The following is an 18,111-nucleotide window of genomic DNA, read 5'->3' on the forward strand; positions in this document are numbered from 1 at the left end:
GAGAGGGGTCTTGGTGCCTAGGGGCGGTGTGTTGGGATTTCCTGTCGCTCGGCCCTTTGATCTGTTCAGGTGGGTCTGGGAGGGACTCCAGACACCCAGCAGGCGAGGCGCCCGCTCACCGGGGGCCTGGTGGCCGATCGAAACCCTCCTTGGGGAGGAGACCAGAGGTATGACAGGGATGGCGCCTCCTGGTCTGGCGTGGGGGTTTCTCTCTCCCTCGGCCGGGCATGCGTGGTGGGGTCTTGGGTGTTGCTGGCGCCCGGCCGGCCATCGGGATGTTGGGCCATGGTGGCCGGAAGTCTGTGACATCGGGGATCAGGTGCGGTTGCAGGGTGGCTTGCTGGTCGGGAGGGCCCACGCCACGAGGCCGGTCTCACAATGACTCTTATAGGGAGCCATGGCCTGTTAACCCTTCTCTGCCCGGTGTCACATCGGTCCATCCAGCAGGCATCGTCGGGGTGGCAGAGCAGCACAATGTTTAAAAACCTATAGATGAGGAAGAGGAGGATTCCCTCATTGAGACTCTTTCCAACACCGAGCACCATTGTTCTTGCCAATGCTTCAAACCACGCTGAAATGATCCACAGAGAACTTTAAGCGTCTTGTTAAATCCAGAGTGATTGCTCCAAGGAGCGGGAAAAATTTCCAACCCGTGCACATAAACGAGCAGCTATGCAGCGAACCAGAGACTCTCCATTGTCAAACAAGGAGAGCAAAACCCGTATGCGGCAGCAAGTGAGGAATTTGGGGCTGAAACACAAGGGCATCTTGACAACTCGATGACCCGGTTATCCCGGTATGTCAGAGGTGAATGAGAGGAGATGGAGGAGGAATTGCTAAGCACCTACCAGAGGTACATTGAAAGACCTCCGAGGATGTTGTTGGAGAGGGGAAAGTCCTGTTCAATGCCACCATCTGATGTGCCCTTGATGGAGCGGACACTGGTCTCAGGACTGCATTCTGAGGTTCCTCTCTTGACAACTCACAGGAGATACTGGGTGCGAGACTGGTTGGATACTGATGGTCTCAACAGCCGCTGGCCAGTGGGGCGATGGATAATCGAGAAGAATATGGAGGAAAGAGATGTTTACTAGGGCTGGGTCGGTAGTTTGAAATGTGTGTGGAGGAGCAGAGATGAGGGCGGTTTCGGTGCTGCTGCCGGATGAGAATGCTGACTGAGCGGCGTCATACAGTTTGTGGCTGTTGGGGTATTCATTGAGGCGTCCATTGATGATTTACTCAAAGCCAATATCTGCTTACAGGGATATCTGTCTGGACTGTAGTTAGAGAGCTGCAGAGGGATCCTTCAGAAAGGGAAGGACAACTGTAACGTGTTTCCATCCATCTGAGAAGCTCACAGACGTTCAGGATGGGTGTGATCATTGCGATGATGAGCAGAGGTTCCCTGGAGTAAGTGTGGTGGGGTCATGGGTCTGACAGGGCCCCTGTATGGATAAATGTCTTGGTGGAGGTAGTTATATCCGGGGTGATGGTGGGCCGTGAGATTAGAGTTGGCTCTACTCATAAGGTCCGAAGTCGATTGTCATGGTCTGCCGGGTCTGGTTTCGGCTCGAAGCTGCTGCAGATGTTGTTGATTTTGGTGATGAAGGAGGAGGAGAGGTCATTACAGTTGTCCTTCGACATGGAGGTTGAAATGAAAGTGGCCACAGGTGAGGTGATGTCCTTGAAGATTTCTTCACGTCTGTGGGAGCTGGCATTGATTCGAGCTACTAAGGTGATCTGCTTAGTGGTCTGGATAATTTGGTGATATTTCAGGTCTGATTTGAATTTGCCACTATCCTTGTTGTTTTAGTTTAATCCCCACCTTCTTCGACTGTGTGCAGTGGTGCTTCATCAGCCTCTGTTCTTCAGTGTACCAATTGGCTTGGGGTGTTGAACTTGTCGTGCCACAGTGCTTGAAGGGGGCCTGGGTGTTGGCACAGTAGGTGATCCAGTTGTTGAATTCTTGATGTCTTCGTTGACGTTAGTGCTGTGTTTGGATCGATGGGTGTTATGAGCAGTGGTTCAGTTTCTACCTATAACATTGCTCTGGTTGCAGTGGGCTAATCTGGTAGTGGTTGGTTGGTGTGTGTTTCACGAGGTTGTGGTCACTCTGGGTGACAAGTGGGGGTTCTTCAACTTGGATGTTGTCCACTGAAGTAAAGGTAGGGTTCAGGAGGTGCCCGGTGACGTGGGTAGGTCCTTTGACTTGTTGTGTGGAGCCCAAGTTTCCATGATCATGGAGGAGTGTTCTCAAGATCTTCCAGAAGGAGGTTGGGGTTAGCGAGGAGGATGCAGTTGATTGTGTCGAGGGCAAGTTGTGCAATGAAGCCTGTGATAGTGCTGGAAAAATTGGTGCAGGGCCTCAGTGGTCGGTAGATGAGAGTGCCACTCAGGGTGAAGTTAGTGGTGATGGGCAGCGTGAATGGCAGATACTCCATATTGGCCATAGGTGCATCTTCAGAGATAGTGCTGCTGATGTTGTTCTTGTTGATGATGGTGACTCCACCTCGGGGTTTGTGAAGGCGGTCTTGCCTGCGAACATGTAATCAGTGAGGGATGGTTGTGGCGATGTCTGGTGCTGCTGTGGAGTTCATCTAGGTTTCCATGAGAAATAGCAGGTTTGGGATGTGGTCATGCATCTCTCATGTGTTAGGTGAGTGGGTGTTGAGCAGCATGCACGAGTGCTCGGGGTGCTGTGTGAATGATGTCTGTCAGTGTGTGAGTTTAAGGGAGGAGTTGATGGGTGTTGTCGGTGTGGGGGTGAGTAGATGTGGATGTGGGAGAGTGCATGCATATTTGCAGTCGGCGCAGGAGGAAGCTCCTTAAGCATGTGCAGTGCGGTGCTGCAGCAGTGCGGCGGCAGTTGTTGAGAGGAGGATGGGTGTGAGACCAGAGTTCCTGGCGCTGGGTGCTTTCCAGACTCTGCTGCGCCAGCAGCAGCCGCCATTAAGTAGGTTCTGGGAGGACTGGCCAAGGGGAGCTTGGGAGGTACAGAGCTGGAAAAAGGTAAGGATTACTGGGGGGGCTCGAAAATTGAAGGCACTGAAACCGAGCAGAGAGTCTCAAAACCAGAGCTAAGAAGCACAAAATAAGGAAAACAACTGAGCAAAGAGGCACAAAACAAGGATAAAAGCAGTGCAGAAAATGGAGCAAAGAAACACACAGAACAAAGCAACACAAAACAGGGAGAAGAGATAAATGGAGCACGATGTGGAATAAGACAGACCGGAAAACCAAGACTGGAGCAACCCTGAGGAGGAATGTGACAGAGTGAGCGACAAGTAGAGGAGCGAGGCATGACCCTTAAGACACAGGAGCCACGCCTGAAAGGGCCTTGCATGTGTGGACACCTGTGCACAGGTAAGGTCTAGGGGGATGGGAGTAGTTCCTGCCAAATCACGTCTTAAAGCAGTCCGGGGCAAAGTTTACCCCAACGACAGGAGACCAGCGAATTCCAAGGGCTTGTTCCTCTTTAAGAGATGTCTTGTTTGTTGACAGTGAGAACTAAAATGAAAGTCTTGAGGATGATCCATTTATTGCTCTAGCTTCGGATGCAAGGGAGCATGTGCCCGCTGCAAGGAAGCCTTTCCAGACAGTGGTCATAAGCGACAGAAATAGGAAGATCTACTGTTGGGAGAGCCCAGTGTTCAGCACAAACTTCCATGTTGGAACGAGAACAAGTTCTTAGGCTGTAGGTCATTCCTTGACCCACAGCCGCAGAGGATGTTCAGCACGGGTACCTTTCTCCATGGATGGGCGGCCTCACAATCCAGGGGCCGGGACAGTGGTCCATGCAGGAGCCCCAGCTGCACATCCCTGTGCTGGAACTCATGGCCGTACAGTTTATTCGTAGAGCCCTTCAAGCACAGATATGCAACAATGTGGCTCTCATTAGAACCTCGAATATTACCCCCATGCGCAACATACAAAGACAGCGGGGCACACGCTGACACCAGTTGTCTAGACTCGCTCCGTGTAGGGAAATGCCTCTTTTTCTATGGTCGCCCCCACGTTTCCTCAACTGATGCTAGTGGTTTTGGACTCTGAGAGTGCACTGAGGCCTGCTAACCAAATCCCAGTGCCTGTGCTTTGACCCTAAATTGTATGGCAAAATGGCTATACCCAATTGGAAATGGTGAACTTACCTGTAAGTTCCTAGTAAATTGTACCCTGGTAGCTAGGGCATGTGAGTTAGAGGGGAGCCCCAGGGCTTTCAACACTGATTCTGCCATCCTAGAGGTCTCCCAAGTAAAACAGTCCCCTATTCCGCAACTACAGGTTGGTAGAGCAGTCACGCACTGCTAACTAGGCTTTGTCATTGAAAGCAATAACAAAGACCTAGACCCGATGCACAGAGTTGCACCGGAGTTTGCTGAGTCTGGAAGTGCTATCAGAAGGTTACTGGGACCCTCAGAAGGGAAGTTATCAACCCAGGAAGTACTGGCCTATGACCGTGACAACAGGCGACTGGTAGTCTGTTGGTGACTGGACTTCGGACAGACTGGAGTGGGCTTTTTTGGGATGTCAACCCTGCACCCAGGACCCCCTCACCATCCTCACGGACTGAGGGATCCCTGCAGGAATGCCCCCATCAACTGCGTCCCTTCCAATGCATCCTTGGAGCATCTTCAACATCCATCCTCCATTGCATCAGGACCACGTCATAGTAATCCAGTGCAACGTGGATAGAGTGCCTGGACCTCTTTAAGGACTGCTTCACCTGTGAGGCGACTGTTCTTAAGGACCTTACAGGTCCCCCTGACTAGCTCCCTCCTGGAGTTGGTCGCCCCAAGTACTACTAAGCGATCGCAGTGACACTTACCTATGGTTGCCTGGAAAAAGTTTCAAAGTGTCCAATTCATTGATTTTGCCATGGCCTATTCGCGTTTAAGTGAAATTGCACTGATTTATTTTTGATTGTAAAATCAATATGTCCGGAACCCTTTGGTGGATATTTTTCGTTCTAGTGTCTATATTCTTAGAAAATACAACCGAGTTTTATAAATTGGGGTCGAATTTCTTGAGTGTCGTGTCAATTTCTTCTTCAATTGTTTTGTTGCGGATACATGCTTTACACTTGTTCCTCGGTGTAAGCCTTGCTGCTCAGTTGCACCGCTACCCAGGGGCGAGCTGAGGATTTTGAAGACGAAACTTACTGGACCTAAAGGGGTTGATAAATGTATTACCCGGTGAGGATGCACAATCACACCATATACTACACCCCAATTTCCTTACACTCAGACATTCTAGCATTGTGGCAAATTGGCATCGGGTATCTTTGCTTGCAGAAAATCTCCCAGCAGTGGGAATTACTTTTCAGGTCTCCTCAACAGCAGTCATCCACAAACTCATGAATGGGAAATCAGTTACAACTTTGGGGAACACCAACTGTCAGCCTGTCTGCCACACAAAAAAAGTTATAGTGCCAAAAATTCGTCTCAAGATGCCTTCAGCCACCATCCCTTGGAAAAGGCTTATGCATCAAAAGGTCAGGGATGTTGACATATCCCCCCCCAATTATACGGATTCAATACTAAGGGCCTTATCATGGCGGTCGGACGCACGGTCGGTCAAGCGTCCGACGGCCATCATTGCGGGATGGATACAGGCCAACATAGTCGGTGGTTCACCCGCCAAATTACAATTCAACCGTCTTGCAGACGGTTGGAAACATGCAGTTTTCTATTTCAACGGCCTGGAAAAGGGCAGTAGCACAAGCCACAATAGAAATAGGCATGTTTTAAACATACATGGACCGTGTGCCAGACACCATGAGGTGAGTGGCTCAGTGTCCATGGATGTTTGGGGGGACACCTCATGTGCCCCCAAACCCTGTAGGCGGAGGCCAACGGGGGATGGGGGCCCTGCTAGGGGCCCCCAAAGTCCCTTTCCATTAGCCTGTCAGACCGCCATGTACAGGCCAAGGGAAACGGACATCGTAATCCCTGCAGTGGTGCCCGAACAGTCGTCCCCCCCCCTATTACAGTCCGACCTATGCCCCGACAGGCTCCTTGAACCAGTCGGAAAAGGAGTGGCCTGTGCCTATGACCGATGCCTCTGACCGCCGGATCATAATCCAGTGGTTGGACCTCTTCTATGGATGGCATTGAGACCGCCACCAATGGGCTGTCGGTCTCACTGCCATCGTAATAAGGCCCTTAGTCAGCAAAATGTGGCACGCGCAAATGATGTTCATTCTCATAGAAACAATGTGGACTCGACAGCCGGCATGCTACTAAAACAGGCCAGAACACCTACTATACAGGCATAGTATGCAACTAACTCAAAGCTGTTTGTACACTACTAAAAATCTTCACATGCAGCCCTCAACAGTCACAGTATAAAATATTATGTTCGTAGCATGTGGTGCTGTAGATACACATGCTATGCACACTTCTGCCATCTAGTGTTGGGCTTGAAAGTTTGCAAGCTGTTTTTCTTCGAAGAAGTCATTTGAGTTACCAGGGGACGTCCCCTTAGTTGTGAATGCGAATGGGCTTCGACTCTGTTAGATTGTGTTTTTCCACCATGATGTGGTCTGCTTAGACCTGGTGTGGCACACCAAGCACTACCCTCGTGAAGGTAGAGGGATCTGCCCTTGCCTGGAGTTAAGTGACACAAGTCTGTGTTCAGTAGAATCTGGAACATGTACCGGCCTTGTGACCTCTGTCAGTGGAGTGGGGCCTCCTGGCCCACTTGTGTAAAGTTCTGTGGCTGTGTACTTAACTAACGCTTAGCCTGCATGGACTGTGTGTAGCGCCTGACGGTTGGTGATACTTGCATATGCGTGCTGGGTTGCATGTGTGTACCTGTGGATGGTATATAACATGGAGCCCTGTGGGTTCCATTTAAGAAGCCCGGGGCCAGGAGAGGTTGGACTTCATCCTCCAGGCAGGAGACGCGTATTGCCGACACTCTTGAGGGCTGGTGTGAAACGCACACACTGAACGGAGAGAAGCCGAGCACCCTCTGCGCATCAGAGAGCTCTCTGCTTACTGGTCGGTGGAGCCTGGGTTCGCTGCCGGGGAGATGATGGGACTGAGAAGGTTGGCACTGCCAAGGAAGCTTGATAGAGAGGACGGCTTAGATCTTTAAACCTTTATGGGGCATATTCCAGTGGAGGATGGCAACCGGGTGTGATCTCCTGCTACCCCCTCTGCCTATACTGTGGGGCACTCGGAATTGGAGGCATTCCCGCTGTGGCAGACTGTCCCTTTCACAAAAGGCAGGACGGAGGAGAGAGCACTTCAAAGGAACCAACATCCCCACAACATGAATTTCAAATGTCAGACACTAAATCACTGATGTATCTGGATTTGGACTGGAAAGGTGGGCGTATGATTCCCACTCTTGGTTGAACTGCACCGTCTCATCAGGAGAGAGAAGGTCACCAACTCTTTTGCTGCTGGAACCAGGGCTGGGGACCAAGGTCTGCTAGTCTCCCATGTGGCTGAGGGACCATCACCCATGAGCCAAGAACATTTGCCCTGTGTCTGGAGCATCAGCTTTCTGTCTTCCACCAAGATAAGCGTGCCCTGTAAGGAGGACGAGAGAGCCTGGAGGGCGTGAGGTTCAGCGGGGATCCTGGGGAGTGGATCTCAGTGAGCAGTGTGTGGTGCCTGGTCCACTCAGGACCGGTTTTGTGAGAGCAGTCAGCTCTCGATTGGAAGTTGGGAATCCCCTTCAGGACTCGCGTGAAGTTGCGGGCTGCAACTGGGTGTAGTGGATCTTGTTGGGGCTGTCACCCATGTCAGTGACCCCCGTGTGCCAGGAAAGCCCAACGGAGACTGCAGAGCCCATCACCCATTGCCACTGAGACTGCTGGGGCCATCTCCCATTACCAATGAGACTGCTGGGGCCATCTCCCATTGCCACTGAGACTGCTGGGGCCATCTCCCATTACCAATGAGACTGCTGGGGCCATCTCCCATTACCAATGAGACTGCTGGGGCCATCTCCCATTGCTACTGAGACTGCTGGGGCCATCTCCCATTGCCACTGAGACTGCTGGGGCCATCTCCCATTCAAATAAGACTGTGGGCCATCGCCCATGTCTGTGACTCCTCCATATGCCCGGAAGGGGCCACTGAAACTATTGGGGCTGTCGCCCAGGGAATCCGACCAGCTTGAGACTATTGTCCCGAACTGTCAGCTCTATATACCAGGAGGGGGCTACTAGGATGTGTTGGAGGAATCCACACAACCTTAAAATGGACTTAGGAACACGTCCAGAAGCCACTTACATGAGTGCCACTGCTTCACCGAATTACCAGCAGAAACCGCAAAGAAGGAGCCGGAGCGCCTGGGATTTATCGCATCTGCAACCTTCTCAGTGCACCGACAGAGCGAAGGGCGAGGAGCGAGCTGCTTGTTGTGTAGCATGGGGAAGAGAATCACCCTGACTCCTGGCTTCTTCTGCAGGCTGTGGTTGAGGTACGGTGGAAGTCGGGACATGGACCCGTGTGAGACTTGTTCGAGCTCAGCAGTTTATGTCCCGGCGAGCTAAAAGGTTTCAAGGCCAAAGCCAAACTTTGATGCATATTGCTAGTGTAGAGAGCACCTGGGGTTACATCCAAAAATCTGATAGGACATTGAGTAGATCTCTGAGGGGGGGAGGGGGAACAAGATGAGCTGCAGAGGGCAGCATTGCCCTGACAGGCAGGAGTGTGTTAGTCTTGAGAGACAACTTGTGTGGATTATTCAGTGTGCGGTGTTTAGCGTGTATAATAAATACTGCTTTTTATATCAAAGTTCATTATTAGATAGGACAGTCATCTTAGTCGGGTCAGTGTGGGTGTTTTGAGGTCTGAGGACTCACATACTGTGCATCTATCTGCCTTTCAAGAGCCTTTGATTTCTTGACTTGCGTACATAGCATTTAGTGTGTGTATAATAAATGTACTCTTCCTCTTGCAAAGAAAGAGGACAATCATTTATTGAGTGTTAGACTACGACAGTCATTCAAGATGGAGAACAGTATGAACACAGTTGGTCAGCTTAAGCCCAGCTTCTAATGCATTTCAAGTGGGAAAAGAAACAAGCATTGAAAATGCAATAGGTCTCTCCCTCTTTCAGTTAAAGCAATTCTGTTTGTAATTAGGCGGCTTTTTAGCTTTGCTTTTATTAGTGTTTTTCAAACTTTCATGTTCATAACATGCATATGTATGCATATATGTATATATGTGCGTGCATATATTTGTATTTATTAGAGGTAGAGAGTAGAGACTAGTAGACAGAGGTAGGTAGAGAGTAGAGAGTGAGCGTTAGAGAGTGAGCGTTAGAGAGTGAGCAGTACAGAGTGAGTAGAGAGTGAGTAGTAGAGAGTGAGTAGAGAGTAGTAAAGAGTGAGTAGTAGAGAGTAGTGAGTGAGTGAGTAGTAGAGAGTAGTAGAGAAGAATAGTAGAGAGTGAGTAGTAGAGAATGAGTAGTAGAGAGTAGTGAGTGAGTAGTAGAGAATGAGTAGTAGAGAGTCGTAGAGAGTGAGTCATAGAGAGTACAGAGTGAGTAGTGAGTAGAGAGTAGCAGAGTGAGTAGCAGAAAGTGAGCAGTACAGAGTAATAGAGTGTGAGTGGTAGAGAGTGAGTAGTAGAGGAGAGTAGTAGAGTGAATAGGAGAGTGAGTAGTAGAGTGAGTAGTAGAAATAGAAAGTGAGTAGTAGTAGAGAGTGAGTAGAGTAGTAGTGAGTCGTAGAGAGTGAGTCGTAGAGAGTAGAGTGAGTAGTGAGTAGACAGTAGTAGAAAGTGAGTAGTAGAGAGTAGCAGAGAGTGAGTAGCAGAGAGTGAGTAGTAGAGACTGAGTAGTACAGAGTAATAGAGAGTGAGTAGTAGAGAGTGAGTCATAGAGAGTACAGAGTGAGTAGAGAGTAGTAGAGAGTGAGTAGTAAAGGACAGTAGTAGAGTGAGTAGCAGAGAGTGAGTAGTAGAGTGAGTCGTAGAGACTACAGAGTGAGTAGAAGGTAGTAGAAAGTGAGTAGTACAGTGAGTAGCAGAGAGTGAGTAGTAGAGAGTGAGTAGTAGAGAGTAATAGAGAGTGAGTAGTAGAGAGTAATAGAGAGTGAGTAGTAGAGAGTGAGTAGTAGAAATAGTAGAGAGTGAGTAGTAGAGAGTGAGTAGTAGAGAGTAGAGAGAGTAGTACAGTGAGGAGTAGATTGTAGTAGAGTAGTAGAGAGTGAGTAGTAGTCATAGAGAGTGAGTAGTAGAGTGAGTCGTAGAGAGTAAGTCGTAGAGAGTAGTGAGTAGAGCGTAGTAGAAAGTGAGTACTAGAGAGTAGCAGAGAGTGAGTAGCAGAGAGTGAGTAGCAGAGAGTGAGTAGTACAGAGTAGTAGAGCGTGAGTAGTAGAGCGTGAGTAGTAGAGCGTGAGTAGTAGAGCGTGAGTAGTAGAGTGAGTAGAGTGAGTAGTAGAGAGTGAGTAGTAGAGAGTGAGTAGTAGAGAGTGAGTAGTAGAGTGCGTAGTAGAGAGTGAGTAATAGAGAGTAGTAGAGAGTAGTAGAGCGTGAGTAGCAGAGAGTGAGTAGTAGCGTAGTAGAGAATGAGTAGAGTGAAATTATAGAGTGAGTAGTAGAGAGTAGTAGAGAGTGAGTAGCAGAAAGGGCGCATGGCGTTGTGCTTTCGCTTTAAACTGCGTTTAAAGTGAAAGCACGCGTGTTTATCAAGATGGCAGTGGGCTGACCACTGTCCTTACATGCACGTGCATGCTATTAGATTTGGACAAATGGCGGGAGCAGCCATCTTTGTCCATCCCTGCGCGTGCATGTAAGGCTTTGGCAGAGTTGATTGCAAAAGGTCCTCTCTGGCGAGAGCAATGTATGCGCTGCTTTCGCCAGGCGAGACCTAAAAAGGCACATTTTTGGGGGGGGGGGGTTAAGATGCTACACTTCACAAATCTCACTAGGAAATAAATCGACAAAATTTCGTATGCATGTATAAATATATGTTTGTATCCACAAATATATATAGGTTTATACGCAAAATTGAAACTGTGTTTAGATAGAAAAATAGATAATGTGTCACGTTTCTATATATTCCAGAGACTGAATATATATATATATATATATGCTCCACATAACCTTTGACGACAAAGACGCCCAGCACATCGGGTCGGGGCTTGATGGCGACGTCACCGTCAAGCCCCGACCCGATGTGCTGGGCGTCTTTGTCGTCAAATGTTATGTGGAGCATTTGCAACCGGACGCCCGCCGGCTGCCCTGGATTCGCTTCGGAGGATTTTGCTGAGTTGGTGCCACTGCTCACGGAGGCCGTTGCCACGGTGAGAACAAGAGGCCTGCTTGCTGATTGTTTGATAACAGTTTGGAAACAGCCAGGGTTTACAGGAGTACTTACTCTTGTGCGTCGAGAGCGGAAAACTAACTTGTCTCTACACAAGCAGGTACTGACATTGTGAATGAATATAAACGCACAAGGATGTGTGCTTGGGCAATGAACTGAATTGAACTTTGTCAGCCCTACACGGAAATTATTCCACATGAGGCAAATGATGGTTCTTTGTAAAATAACGAATTTGCTAAATAAATACTTTGGACTTGGGGGAAGATAGAGTGATTTAAATCGCAGATGCAAAGCATTATGGACATTGCAGTCATGTTAAGAAACGAAATAGTGATCATGGACTTTCCAACTCGAACAATATATAAAAAAGAATGCAATAGCAAATATATTTAACAGAGTATGGATTTGGTCCGATGTATTTGATTGCTTGAATAAGAAAAAACAGTGGGTTGCACGTTTTTATTGCTTGTGTAATTCACGAAAAGGAAAAATCACTCGTACTGAAGTCCTTCCTCTCTGTCTGAGTTAGCAAAGTATTTAAGCTTCCCAAACACCTGCCCCTTGAACTTGCATATGATTAAGATCCATTTGGGATTGAAACGCGTTATGCATACTGACATGCTGACATGCTGCTGGTTTACCTGCTTGAATAAAGAAGTTTGAAACTACTCTCGTATGGAGGGCTTGATTCTCTTGCTGGGAATGTGCAAGAGTTTTCGTTTGAATATATATATATATATATATATACGCTCAAAGTTACCTTTCAGGAATGAGTTGCACTCTGAGCCAGCATCGACACCAGGCCTTTAATAGGTAGAAACATCGTCTCCCTCACGATACAGGTAACAGCCTTACATCCTTCATTGCCTGACGCGTTTCGAAGGGATAAGTCCTTCTTCTTCAGAGGCTGGATGTTCAGGTGAGTGCTTCCCACCACCTCCCATTAAATGCCAGAGTACGCCCTCAAATGGGCCGGTCCCATGACACGAAGCATTGTGGGAGATGTGGTTTTGAATAATGGCACCTCTTACTGTCCTTAAGCAATGCAAGCCCCCAAATGGGCCTCGTGAGGCAGTGTCCGTTATTGATCCTTGCCATTTGAGGGCGTACTCTGGCATTTAATGGGAGGTGGTGGGAAGCACTCACCTGAACATCCAGCCTCTGAAGAAGAAGGACTTATCCCTTCGAAACGCGTCAGGCAATGAAGGATGTAAGGCTGTTACCTGTATCGTGAGGGAGACGATGTTTCTACCTATTAAAGGCCTGGTGTCGATGCTGGCTCAGAGTGCAACTCATTCCTGAAGGGTAACTTTGAGCGTATATATATATATATATATATATATATATATATATATGAAAGAGATGTCGCTGTCGCATATATGCCTTATACATGTTAAAATGTAGCATATCATATTTGCGGTTTGGCATTTGTAAAAAACACCGAGTATATAGACACGTGGCAAAAGGATTTACGTTTTTTACTGAGCATTTTTATTGTAGCTAAAGTTTGTGGGTGAGTTTTCTTTTTAATCTATAAACAGTTTTTCAGGGATAATCCCTTGTATTTTTTTAAACCGGTCCCCTCTCGTTTTTAGAGTAACTGAAAAGCTAGAAGTGCTCTAAAAGCCAAGTTTCCTTCGGACAGTTAATTCTTTTAGTCTTAATATTTCTTTCTTAACTTTTCCAGTAACTGTTTTGGGTGACTTCCTATAATTCATTATGTTTCCCCTTTTCAAGGCCATAACCCCGAGAAGAAAAAACATCTTGTGCGTGCGTTTTCATGCTTATATACAAATGTTTGTGTGTTTGCATGTGTGCCTATACATGTGTCAATGCGTGTCTGCAGATGTGCGTGTGTGTAATTGCATGTCCGTATAAGCATGGATGTGTTTAAATACGTTTATTAATTAGGTGCGTGTGTATATGCAGAATGTACGCATACACAGGTACTAAATATGACAATGATGTAAAGTCTTGTGTTTTACTCCCTGGTGAGTGGGGTGACTAAGGGAATCACGCTGCATTAACGTCACGTGGTGGTATCAATCCTAAATGATGCTCTTTATTTACGTTTGTTATTTATGGTCAGTAAAAGTACATGTATAACCTCAAATTAGCAGTCTCGCTGATGGAACATAATTACATTCATTTTGACCAATAAACCGTAGACAACTGTATGTACCTAGACACGTAGGCACACACGCAAACACAGGGGGCACACAGACGCCACAAGCACAAACTGGGGAGCACACGCACATAAAGACACACACAAACGTCACGCGTACATACTTGAAAAAAAAAATGCACACAAATGCAGAAAGAAACGCAGAGAATGAATACACAGAAATCTACCGACTGAACACACAGAAGCTTCTGTATATGTACAAACACTGGCACCTACAGACATCCACAGCAGGCTGCTCTGAGAGGGCGAGGGGTGTACAGAAGCAAAGAGAAGAAAGCGGACAGGGAGTGCGGTGACCCTAAATCGGGCGCCGCGCTCAAGCAGTGGAAAAAAAGTTAAAATAAATAAACGGAGCGCAGTGACCCTAAATCGGGCACCGCGCTCCGAAATAAAGTGAACCAGCACTGAAAACAAGGGAGGTCGGCCGGGCTGGCGTGCAGTGCACGCGCGCATGGCGGCGTGCTTACACTTTGAAAGCACGCGTGTTTATCAAGATGGCGGTGGGCTGTCCACTGTCCTTACATGCACGCGCATGCTATTAAGTTTAGACAAATGGCGAGAGTAGCCCTCTTTGTCCATCCCTGCGCGTGCATGTAAGGCTTTGGCAGAATCGATTACAAAAGGCACACGCATGGCGAGGGTAGCGCATGCGCTGCTTTTGCCAGGCGAGACCTAAAAACACTCTCACAGCCCCTCTCTGATGATTTCTCAATCATCACCTTATCTCTTTATTACAACACATCAGACATTAACTTTGGATTCTCCCAATTCCTGCAAAGTGTCTTAAAGGTCTTTTTGCATTTCTTCGACCTTCAGTCAAGTCTTTTTCTCTTCCTTCCTCTCTTTGCTGACAGCTTCTTTTTTCCCACAGTCTATCATTCCTTGATGAAGTTCTCTTGCACAATTTTAGGAAAATTTGCATATATGCAATGCCGATTAGTATAACTAGGAGAGGTATTAAAAGCAACTTTAGAATTCCTCCACCAACCGTACCAAGCCACTCCCCTATCTAAGCAAAACCTCTTCCATTGGATTAGCAGTGGGTGGAATTTCGCAGACTTGCATAAAAACTCAGTTGAATTACACAGAGTTCGGTTCTGCCCTAGCAGCTAGTCTGAGCTGTCAGTGCTAGGCTGCACCTTGCCCTGCCACCCAGGCAGCTCAGCTGCCAAGAGTTTCAAACCAGGGGTGCGGGCTGCTGCCTACCCCTGTGCCTCCCCGATGGAGCTCCGCCCACCTTGCTTGTTCATGGCTGCGATGGAGCCGCACCTCCACTTTCACATTGGAACTGCTCCTCCCTGTCCCAGCTGCTTTCTTTCCTCTTCTTGCCTTCTGTCTTTTTCTGGGATGGAGAAATGAGCGTGGGAACAAGTGTGGGTGGGATCAGGGGTGGGAGGTGTGGTCTTGGGAGAGGGGACATCACCATGTAAATGTAAATGTAAATTGATACTTGTATAGCGCACTACTCACCCGCAAGGGTCTCAAGGCGCTTGTACGAATACCGCTGTGGAACCCATCCTGGCTTTCCCTGTGAGGCGTCCACTCCTAGGCACCCCCAAGGTGGAGGCCAGGCATCCTTAGCGTTGTGGGGGCCGTTGTGGAGATTAAGCAAGTTATTGCCCAGAGTTGCAGAGTGGGACTCCATGATTGGAATGGCACCGAGGCGAGAATTATCAGGTCCGTGGAATTTTTGAGCCCAAGACCCTCCGAGGTGGGGAATTGAACCCTGGTCCCGGGCTAGACCTCTGCATCAGGGTCTGCCGCTCTAATCATTGAGCCACACTTCTCCACCATGCAGGGGCGGATTATGCAAAGAGGCAAGACACTCTAGGTAAGGTAATAAGATCTGTTGTGAAATGTTACAGGCTGAGGGGTGTTTTGTTAGTACCCCTAGCCTCAGAATACATAATAGTTTGCCTGGGGGTTTATGCGACCTTAATCATTAAATAAACAGGCCGGCCGCTCATCAGCAGTTCCGTACCAGATGCAATCAAGTGTTTTGCATGCCTTACTGTCCATGCTCTGACCCTGCGCACATAGTTCCGGTGTGACCTAATATCGCCACCACCCCACCGGGGACATAACAACTGTTGACAGAGGATGGTACTCTCCCCCACACCCCCTCGACTGCCTGCAGCACTAACACATGCTGCTCATCCACTGCATCTACACCCAAAACATTTAGGGACACTGCAGCAAAACACACTGACCGTAACTCAGCAAACCACCGCACAGAAGACACATGCTTGTAGAAATAACAGCTTTCTTGTGCATGTTATGTGTGTGCGAGAACAGTATTTCTCGAGGAGAACTATGATAGTACAAATATAATACTGAATAAATATATGGAGCGTCCCAGAACTAGATTTGTCTCGGACTGAAATAGTACTTTTTATTCTTTGCTAAGTCTATGGTACACTTTTTATCAGCTTTGGAAGGATGAAATGCTGACATAGAATTTGGGGTGTACAAACAGGTGACCTGTTGGTTACATACCGATCTTTGCATCGGGCCATCAACCATCCGAGTTATCTTTTCAGCTTCTGATCAGCGGTAGGATTTTAGGTCACGATGCTCTTCGAGAAAAGTCTCAGGGATGAGGCCTTTCCATGGGGGTTGCTGTAGTATATATTTTTTCAAACATCTCTTTTTTTCTGTTTCGCAATACGTAAAGTGCCATCACACATGAGACACAATAATGGTTATTTTTGCAGCTATGGATTTATAACTTCAGGGTTTTAAATGAGCAATGCTAGATAATGGTCCATTCAGTACCTTTTGAAATGTTGCTTCAAGGGGTGGACAGACATTTGACGACATAAAATTATTCAGTTCTGCGAGTTCGTGCTTCTAAGGTGAAAAAAGTAATTGAGGGCATATAATTAGGTGTGGGCGTGGGTGGTGGGGGCAATCTCCGCTATGCAGTGGAATTGGAGTTTTTGCCAAACTCCACGCTCCCAGCAGAGCATGGAGTTGGAAAAACTCAGCAAACTCCGCTGGTGGAGCAGAGTTCACCGCCCACCCCTACATTAGATCCAAATTTAGAACCCACTCCCACAAAGGGACCTGACTCTTCTAGCTCGGTTAGTTCATGCATTCTGCTCATAAAATTAATAATGTAGCCACCAACCTATCTATGTGCGGCGTTAGCTCAGCATTCCAGAGTATGAATGACTTTGCAAACTCAGCCCTCTTTTGCAAGAAGTAAATTCAATGCAAGGTGATTTAGCATAATCGTAGCTCTCATAGCAAGCAATTCTTTATTTATTACAGTCATCGCTCCTGCCGTGGTAGTAGCAAGTTGATCTACCAATGTGAGCAGATTTCTAATCTTTACATTATTTAATGCCACTCCTATAGGAGGTATAAGTGCTCCAAAATATTGTCTGCCAGTGAATGGTGATTACTAGCCCACATCACCTCCCCTGAGTAAGCCTTGGACGGCTCTGCTTCGCTACCCTGAGAGAGTCCATCACGACAGTGGGGTGCCCGGTTACCAGTGAGTAGACAATTGTAGACCTATTTCTTGAGCAGGTCTTTACTGACTACCTGATGTCTTACAGCTACCTAAGAATGTAATTGCTTTTCTGAATCAAAAGACATTGTATGCTCCGGGCTTTAGAGATAATCCTGTAATTTCCTGCCCTTGCTCATACCTTTGAACTGGGGACAGACACTGTAAATATCTTTCATCAACTCAGCAATCTGACTCCTGCCTTAATTTTCATCTGATGCAACATATTCAGTCATGCAGCCTTTCTCTCCTATCTTACTACTCCTGTTTGAAAGAAACAGGTAGTGTGGAAAGAGTGGGCACCCCACCTTCCAAAGGTGGAGAGTGGGGTGGAGTCTTGAGTGAGGGGAGGTATATATGTATCTGTGTGTGTGCGCGCCCACATATTTGTATCTGAGGTGGGATGGATATGCGATGCATCTGTGATTAAGAGAAAAATGTATTTGCTGTATGTGAGTGGATGAACAAAAGAAGTGCCAAGATGTGTGTGGGTGCAGGAGGGGCAGTATATCCTTTGTGTAGGTGATGTCTGTGTGATGGAGAGAAGACTGTGCCATGACAGCTTTTGTTTGTGCATAGGTAGGAGGGGGTAATATGTAGCATAGGAATGTTGTGTGTGAACAGGTGGGGTTGAGTGTGGAGTGGGCATCCTCAGTGTGAAGTTACTGTTTTGGTGACCGTGTCCTTTTCACTTTATTCCCTCAGATTCCCTCTCGCACACTTTGGGAAACTCTATGGCCTTGTGATGGCACTGTCTGCGCTCGTATCCATCCTTCAGTACCCGTGCTTTGCTCTCGTAAAAGACGTGCTTCATGGAGATCCCTTTTATGTGAGTATTCTTGATGAGAGGGTGCCACAGACCCCTGAGGCTGTGTTATGATTAAAAGCCAACCAACACCAGAGCAGCTCCACCCAGACAGTTACCAGAGTTAGAATAGAAAGACTTGATTAGAGGCGTTGTTTCATGCAACTCTGCCACGTTCCATTATCGCGCTGGATCATAAAGCACCTGGGCGGACGGGGCCTCCTCTGGGAGCTTCATGTAAAGGCCGATTCCAGTCTACAGAAATCTAGGAAGTCAAAACCACCCCTTCTTGATCCTCGTTGCCACATACAAACATGG

General features: G+C 47.7%; 1 protein-coding gene across 9 annotated transcripts in view; it reads left to right on the forward strand.

Moving 5' to 3' along the window:
• The window catches only part of SLC43A3 (solute carrier family 43 member 3), a 523,038-nt gene that overhangs the window by 492,648 nt on the left and 12,279 nt on the right, over positions 1–18,111 (forward strand). For 7 of the 9 annotated variants that reach the window (XM_085651424.1, XM_085651429.1, XM_085651427.1 and 4 more), the window contains one exon: positions 17,694–17,817. In XM_085651424.1, the coding sequence (XP_085507550.1) occupies positions 17,694–17,817 (124 nt within the window). Of the gene's footprint in view, positions 1–16,834; positions 16,974–17,693; positions 17,818–18,111 lie in introns of all 9 variants that reach the window. The other 2 variants (XR_014981069.1, XR_014981068.1) reach the window with 1 other exon arrangement.

The sequence above is a fragment of the Triturus cristatus genome, chromosome 4_1 (genome assembly GCF_964204655.1).
Source record: "Triturus cristatus chromosome 4_1, aTriCri1.1, whole genome shotgun sequence".
Taxonomy (NCBI): domain Eukaryota; kingdom Metazoa; phylum Chordata; class Amphibia; order Caudata; family Salamandridae; genus Triturus; species Triturus cristatus.